This window comes from Labeo rohita, chromosome 18 (genome assembly GCF_022985175.1).
Source record: "Labeo rohita strain BAU-BD-2019 chromosome 18, IGBB_LRoh.1.0, whole genome shotgun sequence".
NCBI lineage: Eukaryota > Metazoa > Chordata > Actinopteri > Cypriniformes > Cyprinidae > Labeo > Labeo rohita.
Window position 1 is genome coordinate 15,510,820 of NC_066886.1, and position 11,693 is coordinate 15,522,512.

Here is an 11,693-nt window from a genome sequence, read left to right on the forward strand (position 1 = left end):
TCGTGACTCAACAATAAATAAATCGATCAAAAGTGACAGACATTTAATATCTTTCATTTAATGTCTTTGACTGCAACATATTTATAAATGCTCTTCTTTTAAACGTTCAATTCATCAGAGAATCCTGATATATTACAGTTTCCAGTTTTAGCAGTTTTAGTTGTGTTGATAAGATGACAAATATTCACACATACTCATAAGTGGCGTACACGAGTGTTTCAACAATAGACGACTACACCTACAGGTCTCACCTTCTGAGAATTACTACATCCTGCCGTGACACGTAAGAGACGCCCGTGTTCTCAACCACACTTAACACGGAGAGAAACTTTATAGTCTTGGGGAAACATAAGATACGTGTAATCTACCATGGCACTTTGCCATTTTAATTGAACACCGGACACCAGATTTTTGATTTCGCAACAAGGACGTCATATATTATGTACAAAAAGTATCGCGCACGCAAACACTTATGTAATAGGCAGCGTAATCTACAGTAGAGGACTCGCCTTTTTCAACGAACTGATTGGCTGGAGCGACCTGTCAATCTACAGTGTCCTTCTCGCCAGCACTAGCAAACTCGGTTGCGATCTGAAGTTTCTAAAATGATACTTTGTGATATTTTTGTCAGCACGATGTAGCTGTTTCTCCCTAGAAAGGTGAGTGTCATTCATAGTTAGATCAATATTTGGGAAGTTAATGTAAAAGCTGATTTTAAGTCCGAGCTGGTAGTATAAAATGAGCTTAACGTTGCGAGTGTCAGTTACTGTAACCTTTATAAGTGTTTACTGTACACATACTCCATTTTTATTCTTAACAAATGTTAAGTATAACGTGTTTTGTTGATTTTTGTCTTTTGTTTTGTGCGGTTTTGGGGGGGAATCATTTTAGTCAATGTCAGTTCATGTAACGGTGTTCAGCGCTGATCCGCTGTTGTTTCAGCTACACACAATAATCACTTTCCAGTTCTGATTTACTACTTCTGAACTACTGTAAGTGTCCGCAATGTCTCAAGTCAGTAGATGTGTACTTATAAACAATGATGCATTGTTCCTGATGTTTACATTCTGCAATACGATTCTTACTGTAGTTACAAACTTCTTATTACCATAAAGTTGATCTCAACTGAGTTATTGAAGTAATATGTTGGAGTTTGGTTTTTAAACTATGGACACTTTTGGTTCTGTAGAAGAAAAAAAAAAGTCATACACCCTAATTTTTTATTTTTATTTATTTATTTATTTATTTATTAATAAATATTATTATTATTATTATTATTATTGTTAATATCAATTTCTAACGATGTATATACACTGTGTGCAGAATTATTAGGGATGTTGATAATCTGGTCATTTTTTTTTTTACCAAGCACATTTTACCAATTCCAAACCACCATTGTGCAATATAATGTGCAATAACTTTTTATTTATTAGTTACCACCCCCATCCTAGCACACCCCCGCATCTCTACCTCTTTCTATTCTATTCTATTCTATTCTATTCTATTCTATCCTATTCTATTCTGTCATCTGTAGCACAACTGTACATACCACTTATTTATTTATTTCTCAATTTATTTTTCTATTTTTTTGTCTATTTATATTTACATATGTGTAGTTTATTCTCGTCTTATTTTTCTAAGTTTTGTCTATTTATATTTACATATGTGTATTTTTTTTTTCTCATCTTATGTTTATTGTCTGTATGTTGTTGTCTCTGTGTACTGGAAGCTAATGACACTAAAACAAATTCCTAGTATGTGCAAGCATACTTGGCAATAAAAGCTCTTCTGATTCTGATTCTGATTCAACAATCTTAATAACTACTATTAATTTTGTATTTAATCATTTGTAAGTGATATATAACTGTCCGTGAAGGCTGGAAGTGAAAAACTCCTTATATTCAGGTGTGCTTAATTATTAGGCATGTACAATGTGTCAGGTTCTCAGAGACTTTGCTTGGTAAAAAAATCCTAAAAAATGCCCGACTTAATAAGAATAACAAGCTGACGTGTTGTGAAATACATGAAGACAGTTTTTTTTTTTTTTAGGCTTTATAGACAGATAAGTTGAGAGTGACTCTTGAAGGACAAGCATCACATCCTCTTGTGCCTCTGATTCAAGAATTTATCTTCCAAAATCTGGCAGTAAGTTTTGGGAGTTCATGTTTAGTCTCCTATCCTGAAAAGTCTGACTTGCAGAGATGGACTAAAATGAACTCCCAAAACGTACTGCCAGTTTTTGGAAGATAAATTCTTGAATCAGAGGTACAAGAGGATGTGATGCTTGTCCTTCAAGAGTCACTCTGAACTTATCTGTTTATAAAGCCTATAAAAAAAAAAAAAAAAAACTGTCTTCATGTATTTCACAACACGTCAGCTTGTTATTCTTATTAAGTCAGGGGCATTTTTTAGGATTTTTTACCAAGCAAAGTCTCTGAGAACCTGACACATTGTACTTCTGAAGACTCCAGGTAGGTTGCAGTTCTGGAAAATGGTGGCGCTGGAGACTAAACGGTTCCTGATGGTGTCACACCTAATTCTTCACCTTAATTCCTAAATCTTTTGCAGTTAACAAGCATCTTTTCTTCTCCATTTGTTTTTTCTGACCATGCAGACTCAACAAGCATTTCGCTGTCCAATGGTCAAGCCTTAACTTTGCAAATTCTTGTAATGCATTAGTATTGCATTCTTCTCATGGGCATTTAATAATTTGGACTTTTCAGTCTGGGTTAAATATCTTTTTTGGCTCATTTTATCTGTAAAAGAAAACATGCCTAATAATTATGCACACCTGAATATAAGGAGTTTTTCACTTCCAGCCTTCACGGACAGTTATATATCACTTACAAATGATTAAATACAAAATTAATAGTAGCTATTAAGATTGTTGTGGTTTGGAATTGGTAAAATGTGCTTGGTAAAAAAATATGACCAGATTATCAACATGCCTAATAATTCTGCACACAGTGTAAATCCAACACAGGAGAACATGTTTTTTTGACAGTTCCATAATGAACATTCCCACAATGTAACTGTCAATACATATTAAATTACATGTTTAATAGCATTAACTAATGTTAACAAACAACTTATGATTTTAATGTGATTAATGCATTAGTAAATGCTGATATTAACATTAACTAAGATTAATAATTGATGTAGAAGTATTGTTCATTCTTAGTTGATGTTGACTAACATAGTTAACTGTTAACTAATAAACCTTATTGTAAAGTGTAATCCTGATTTTTAGCTAGCATTTTATCCATCAGAAATATACACAAATAATAATGTTTTGCCTTTTGCATAATTCAACATAATTACTGTTTGACTGCACATGGTGTGAAAATTAAAGTTTTTTTTTTTTTTTTTGTTTTTTTTTTTTTTTTTTTTTTTACAAGAGATATTCACGTTTTGTTTACTTGTTTGTTTGTTTGTTTGTTTGTTTTTTCTGCTGGTACAATTGTAAAATGCTACAATACACTTGAAAAATATGGAAATATAATCCATAAAGGTATGGATAATGTTTCCAAAAAGTTTATCTTTACATAACAAACAAACAAACAAAAACAATAAAAAATAAAACAAATACAATTAAAAATGGCATGTATTTATAATCTAAATTAACTACTAAGTCATGAAAGTGCTTAAAGTTGATGAACACTACCATTTGAAGTTTAGGGATTTTTTTTTGTTTAAACATTTTTTAAATAAGTCTTTTATGCTCACCAAAATTTGATCAGGAGAAAAAAAAAGAAAGTAATAGTGTGAAATATTATCGTCTTCAGTGTCTTATGATCCTTCAGAAACCATTCTAATATGATGACTTGATGCTCAAGAAACATTTGTTGTTAAAAACAGTTGTTATTAGGGCTGTCAGTTTAACGTGTTAACTTAATTAATTGGTTATGAAAAAATAACATGATTAAAATATTTTAATGCAGTTAATGCGCTGGCCCCACCCCCAACCCTGTACATCATCTTATATTTCATACAGTTGACTGTTGACAAATATGATGCAGGGCAAAAACTCCATAAATGCAGTTATGTCCTAAAATTTAAGATATTGGGGCAAAAATGCTCCTGTATGAGTATTTGTGTCATATTTATATACATCACATATCACACAGGCAGCAAGAGCATAATGGCATGAGTGCTGATTTTGTCCCGATTTATCACAAGCTAAAATGTGATTTTATACAACAGTTCAGTAAATGAGAAGTTTGATATTGTGTTATATTTTAACACAATATTATGTTTCTGCTCAGTTTTGCAGAGAACATATTACCTTTGAAGCCACAGCAGAATTGTTATGCGTCTCCGAGCATCACAGCAGTGTTTTGTTTCTGAATGAATCAGCGTTTTGAACAAATCATGACTCAATGATTCAAAGGCCCATTAATAAAGCGAGCCATTTACTTTATTTCTAAATGAATCATCAGTTTGAACGAATCAAATCAATGACTCATATAGACATTTACTGCCAGCTGCTGGCAGATTTAGATTTTTATTTATTTTTATTTATTAATTTCATTAAAAAATAATAATAATAAAAACAAAAACATAAAGGGATAGTTCACCACCAAAAAAGTAATTCTGTCATCATTTACTCACCCTCATGTCATTTCAAACCTGTCTTTTGTGGAACATAAAAGAAGGTATTTTGAAGACTGTTGGTAACAAAGGTGATTTGGTTACCAATGACTTTCAAAAATGTTAATTCCTTAAAAAAAAAAATTCTGAAAATTAGTATAAGTAAACTGAACTGGCATTACTACTTATTCTTCCAGAAACTGGTCTAGTTGCAGTGATGAGGCGAGGAGATCCTCTCCCTCGAGCCTTTCAGGCTCCAGTGGATGTACATGCCAGTGCGGACGGCCAAGTGTACATGTTCAGACACAGACAAGAAGAACCAGAAGTGTCATCTGAGGATGAAGAACTCAATGTCATGGAGCTCCGGCCTCGGAGCAGAGAGTCATCTTCACGTGAAAGAGAAAGACTGGGAGAAACGCTGTTGTTGGAACGGGACATCTCACATGAGGACAACCTCAACAAATTGGCCCTTCAATACGGATGCAAGGTATCAAGTTTGATTGCGTAGATCATTCTCAGTTAAAGGAACAGGTCACCATAAAGCCATCCAAGATGTAGATGAGTTTGTTTCTTCATCAGAACAGATTTGGAGAAATTTAGCATTACATCACTTGTGTACCTATAGATCCTCTGCAGTAAATGGGTGCCGTCAGAATGAAAGTTCAGACATCTGATTAAAAAAAAACATCAGTAATGTACATGACTCCAGTCAGTCAATGTCTTGCGAAGCAAAAAGCTGCATTTTTGTAAGAAACAAATCCATCATTATGATCAAAATAGTCTTCCAGCTACCATGCAAGTCCTCTATCTATAATACTGCTTTCTTCAGTGAAAAAACTGTCTCGTCTAAATCAGGAGATAAATATGCAAAAAAAAACAAAAAAAAAATCAAGCACTGTTTACAAGCAAAAACAGCATGCAAAGCACAAATTTTGAGTATGGGACACCTTGATCATTTTGAACTTGTGGATTATTGTGATGTTTTTATCAGCTGTTTGGACTCTCACTCCGACGGCACCCATTCACTGATCCATTGGTGAGCAAGTAATGTAATGCTAAATTTCTTCAAATCTTGTTCTGATGAACAAACTCATCTACATCTTGGACAACCTGAGGATGAGTACATTTGTGCAAATTTTCATTTTTAGGGCTACCAATTTCTTTAGAAATAATCATTTTCTATGACTTCCAGGTGGCTGACATAAAAAGGGTGAACAACTTATTTCAAGAGCAGGACATGTATGCACTGAAGTCCATCAAAATCCCTGTAATGAAGCATGGCTTGCTAACCGAGGCCAACTCAGAGCTCAGGAACCCCCAGCAAAGACCCCCCAATGATGTAGAATCATCAAACAGTGCTGAAGCAAACGTTTCGGGAAGACCTCAGGTGCAGGAGTACACCAATTACCTAAAAGAGGTAGATAGTGACATTGAGCGTCTAATCCAAAGCACAGACCCCACAGAAGAAGTATTTTCTGGCGGTTCCAGGGCATCCAAACGATGGGGGTGGAGAAGCCAGCGTTTGCGCAGCTACGGTGCAGACTGGGGGATCCAGTGGTGGAATGCTGTAATTGCCATGTTACTCATTGGCATTGTCCTGCCAATATTCTACGTGGTATATTTTAAAACTCAAGATAATGGTGAATCAGTAGTGCACAATAGACTTGGCAACAGCTCAGTGACTACCTCAAACAGTACGGGGTGAGCGTCAGCTCATTGAACCCTGGGAATATAAGAAAGTAAGTATAACATGAAAATTTGGTTTGGTAATTTGCAGATAAACCTAGTATTATGAGTTCACATTATTGTGGTACATTCATTTAAGTGAACAGATCACCCAAAATCCCAATTTATTTTGCATGAAAAAATTTTTATTCCACAGAATATGGAGAGACATGAGGGTGGGTAAATAATGACAGAGGTTTTTGGGTAAACTATCACTTTAATTACATTTGTTTAGTGAAGGTACATAAAGAGACAATTTAACAAATGAGATTATGAGTTTGCATTACAAACAGAGTGCGTTTGCATACACTCCACACTCAAATTGTTGTTATTGGTTTCATGGGTGCTATTATTTAACTGAATTATGAAATGGTTATAACATTTTATCTTTATGGAGAAAGAAACAAAACAAAAAACCTTCAAAAGTCAATATGAAACAGCTTTTCTCATCAAATTCATCGTATTTGTTGTGGTCCTGTCTTTGTATATCAGTGATTGATCAAATGAAAACAATTAGAGAAAAATGCAAAGAAGGAAAGGCAAAAAAGGTACTTTATAAAATTTGGTTTGATGTTTTGCAACTTTATATCTATTTGTCTGATTAGTATTTTGTTAGAACACTACTGCCAAATAGTGTGGAAAGGCACTATAGTGCCCGCAGTGCCAAAGAAGGGACGTGTATTAAATAACTGTTTGTTCAGTCATTAAAAGTGCAATAAAAACATATTTAACAGGAAGGGCTAAACTCATGTGCAAAGGGACACACTCTGACCTTTGGATTGTGATATTAAAACATATCTTTTACGTCATAGTACTGTTTTTTCTTACATGTGTGTTTTGCAGTGGGATGGCCAGTGGGTGAATACATTAAAACACCTTTTCAAATGAAAACAATAGGGTGGCATGCTTCTGTCATTAACCAATAAGAACAAAATTGCTATGTTGCTGCCTTAGGTTAAACTGCTTTAAATGAATTTTTTTCCACATCGGTCTACACTCCATATAGCATAATGGCAAAGCAAAAAACAGATTTTTAACATCTTTGCAAAATTAGTAAAAAAAAAAAAAAAATTTCATTGCATAAGTATTCATACTCTTATCTTGAACACTTTAGTTTAATTTAGCTCAGGAGCATTCATATTGCTTGTAGATGTTACTACACTTAGAGTGGAGTTAACCTATGGCAAATTCATTTGAATGGTTATGATTTGGAAAGGCACACACGTCTGAGGTCAGAAAACTGCCTGTAGAGCTCAGAAACAGGATTGCATCAAGCCACACATCTGGGGAAGAGTTTAGAAAAAAATTCTTCTGCACTGAAGGTTCACAGAAGCATGTAGTCTCCGTTACCCTTAAAGGCATAAGTTTGAAACAACCAGAACTCTTCTTAGAGCTGGTTCCTGGCCAAACTGAGCAATTGATGAAGAAGGGCCTTGGTTAGAGTAGTGACCAAGAACCTGATGGTCACTCTAGTTGAGCTCCATGATCATATGCGGAGACAGGAGAAACCTACAGAAGGACAAACATCACTGCGACACTCCACCGATCTGGACTTTATGGTGGTGTGGCCAAATTCAATCCTGTCTTCAGTAAAGACAGATGAAAACCAATATGGAATTTGCAAAAAAGCACATAAAGAACCCTCAGACTGTGAGAAACAATATTCTCTAGTCTGATGAACCTCAGTTCCAAACATCATGTTTGAAGGAAACCTGACACTGCTCATCACCTTAAGAGTACCATCTTAACAGTAAAGTGTGGTGGTGGCAGCCTCGTGCAGTGGGGCTGTTTTTCAGCGGCAGGGACTGAAGGACTCGTCAGAGTAGAAGAAACGCTTAGTGCACCAAAACATTGAGATAGCCTTAACGAAAACCCAGTACAGAGCATTCAGATCCTTAGAAGGTTCACCTTCCAACAGGACAATGACCCTAAGCACACAGCAAGAGTGGCTTATAGACAACTCTGTGAATGTCCTTGAGTGCCCCAGCCAAAACCTGGGCTTAAACCCAATCAAATATTTCTGAAGAAACATGAAAATGTGCGTCTGCCCCCATCCAACCTGAGCTTGAGATGTAAAAAGGTGAGGAAAAAAATGGCAGATAATTGCGAAATGCTGATGAGCAAAACTTGTCACATCATACCCAATAAAACTTGAGACTGTAAAGATGAGTTAAGGGTATGAATACTTATGCAATGTACTTCAGTTTCTAACTTCAGTTGTCCAGTGGACTCTATCTACTTAACAGTTTAGCGTTTGAAATGGTATCAAAAATATATTATTTAATGTTTATCGTCCCCCCTACAGTTAAATTTACACCCACGGGGTCAGGGCTGAGGAAAATCTGGACCAGATTTGATTTTCATTCATTTTCTATGAAAAGGCCACATTTAGGAACTGTGTAATAAAAAGCAGCCTAATGTTTTAGGTAAAGTATATTTTGGATTTTGAGTGTTTAAAGTCTATATAATAGTCATTTTCTGATTTTCTGATTTGAATTTCTGAACATTTCTGATTTCTGTTATCATCGACACCATCTGGAGGCAAAAATGACACTATTGGTGGTGAATTTAGGATCATTATTTGCAGAATTATGTTTTTGAGCAGTAGGGCTATACATTCGAATGCTATTCTCAGGATAAAAAACGTTGTAGTGAAACAAAGTTTGATGAGGAGTTTTTTTGTTACGGGTAAGAGCATTACACATGAATTTACAGCATTAAATATGAAGAGTTCAGATGCAAAAGCCTCTAAATCCATCTGACTCATTTCTTTAAAACTAGCAATTCTTTCTGGCTACTTTGTATAGGTTTCTATGTAAGTACTGGTACTTCTGATTGGGCTGAGGCTGGAATTTAGTGAGTTTGAAGTAAAAGTATTTGATGGACGTATAATATCAGTATCATTATCTCATTTTTGACCAAGATGGCTTTTAGCTGGTTTTGCATCTGAACTCCTCATTTTCATTTCTCTGGTATTCATAAATGGTGACAGACTGTAACATGATCAGTCACTCACTATGTCACTATTTTATATTACATTTGGTTACTTATTTTGGAGGGACTAGCTTTCAAACTTTTTTTTTTTTGGTTAATTGAGGTTTTACTTATTTTAGAGGAACTAGCTTTCAAACAAACTTCATCATTTTTGGAACTTATCTAAAAGGAAACAGGCCACCAACAAATTGTCCCTGCCCACAAGCTTGCAGCCATTTTTCCATCCTACACCATGTGTTTCTAATCTTTTTTGCACTCCAATTCCAAGTCTTCATTGTCCCATTTTCTTTTTCCATCCACTTTAGATTGTAGCAGTGTTATTTGCTGTAGCATCATTAATATACTGCTATAGTCTAAGTGATGTTTTGAATTATTATTTTATTTAAATTTAACATTTTCATTTGAATTGTAGTTAAAATTAGTAATCTGATGTCATTTTTATTATTATTTTCTAATATGTCTATGCATTTTTTAATTATTACTTTTCTTTTTCTTTCAGTTTTAGATATTTAGTCATTTTAGTACTTCAAGTTAAGCCAAGTGAAAAATAAATGTTGGCAACTACTTGAACTAAAATAAGTTTCAAGTAACAATGTGTTTAGTTGAAATTTAGTTGAAACAATAACTGTTTGTTTGCATTTGGTATAGATCAATTTCTTGGTATGACAGTAATATATTATGGTGGAATAAAACTTCAGGCAGGTAATATCAAATATGAAATAAATACTAAAAATATTAGATGAACATATTAATGTCTTTATATATAAAATGTCCATAGAGAAACAGTCAACACCGGTTTGAGTTAAAAAAAAAAAAAAAATCAAAAGAACTTTACAGAGAGAGAAAAAAAATGTATTGTTAGCGTTTGTTCAACAGCTGCTTAGACTCAGTCCCATGTGATCTCACAACCTGAAAGCTTCATCTCCCAGGCTCAGCTCACAGAAACAGGCGCTGCTGTGATCCTGCTCCAGGCCCCACAGCTTTGGCCCCGTGCCTTTTCTCCGTCTGCACCTCGGCTGCAGCACAGACTGAGGGCGAGAGGACCACCCCTTTCTTTGTCTGCAAACCCAAACCGCAGTTATTACGCAAACGCTCCCTGAGCAAGTTCTGATGTGATCTGTTTGATAATGCTTCTTGATTTCTGTATGATCTGAGATTTAGGAACATTATCTCAAATTCTGAATGTTGGTAAGACACAGACAGACTTTTTAGCATAGATTAGAAAGGCTGAGGATATTCTGCAATCAGAGGGATTTGCAAACTATAAATCTATTAAAAACATGCACTTATTGGCATCAGTGTTTCCATGAAGAACCTTTAACATCCATGGAATTATTCCACGAATCCCCATTAAATTAGCTTTAAGCTAGTGTGCTCCAAAACAATGACAACATTCGCATTTACAAGATATAAACATTCAAACTTACAGTCTCGAACTTCCGCCAATATGGATCAACGATTTTGATGACATCACCCTGCGTATTATCAAACTTAACGTCCAATGCTCTCTAGAATCCAAAGTGTCCCCTACACTATAAACAGACGCTGAAGCAATTGCTGAAATCTTGTCCACAGAGTTTTCTCTACGTTTTTCTCTAGTTTTCTGTACGGTGAATGGCACGTAGTGCACAATTCGCTTTCCATTGAAAGAGTTCCGTGCTGTATCACGTAAAATCGGATCCATTTGAATTCTACACAGAATGCTGTAATTTATAGATGAGATGGATTTATGGTTGAGATTCTGTCTGTCGTACGCGGTCAAATGCGGCTTTACCAAGCTCAGCGGCTCTGGCCCAAGCTGTGATATTAACGAAACACTATAGTGTCATCAATCGGTCATACTGGCGCCAATGAGCGTAAACAATACCACTGGACTGAACAGAACGAGCAAATTTTGCTGATTATTGAGGCTGAAAATGGTCAATTATTGTCATGTTTTTAGCTATACTAATCAGTCAGACTGGGAAAAACATGCGGAGTACTACAGACTGCCAAAGGTTATAACAAATCAAAGAGAAGAGTGCTAAAAACTTTCTGAGGAACAAAAGGTGTTTGTGGTTGGCCAAACTCAACTAGGATTTCCAAGGCAATAATCTTGACAACATTCGTGTTTCTTATCATTTCCGGTCAGGTAGGTGAAATATTAGGCTAATATAGTGCACTCTAAAAACTGCTGGGTTAAATACAACCTAGCGCTGGGTAAAATATGGACACACCCACACTGTAAAAAACAATTTGTTGAGTCAACTTAAAATAATTTGTAACCTGGCTGCCTTAAAATTTTAAGTTCAGTCAACTCAAAAAAAGTTTATTCAACTTGAAATGTTAAATTGTACTAAGTGACAACTTAGATATTTGAGTTGAATCAACTTAGAATTTGAAGG

At 35.1% G+C, this 11,693-nt stretch overlaps 1 protein-coding gene across 1 annotated transcript; it reads left to right on the top strand.

Annotated features, from left to right (window-relative positions):
- The first annotated feature begins 490 nt into the window (after positions 1-490).
- On the top strand, positions 491-7,119 carry lysmd4 (LysM, putative peptidoglycan-binding, domain containing 4). The gene is made up of 3 exons (XM_051134381.1): positions 491-659; positions 4,788-5,077; positions 5,783-7,119. Exons 2-3 carry the CDS (start codon positions 4,808-4,810, stop codon positions 6,293-6,295), a joined length of 783 nt encoding a protein of 260 aa, XP_050990338.1. The 5' UTR covers positions 491-659; positions 4,788-4,807; the 3' UTR covers positions 6,296-7,119.
- Positions 7,120-11,693: the final 4,574 nt, after the last annotated feature.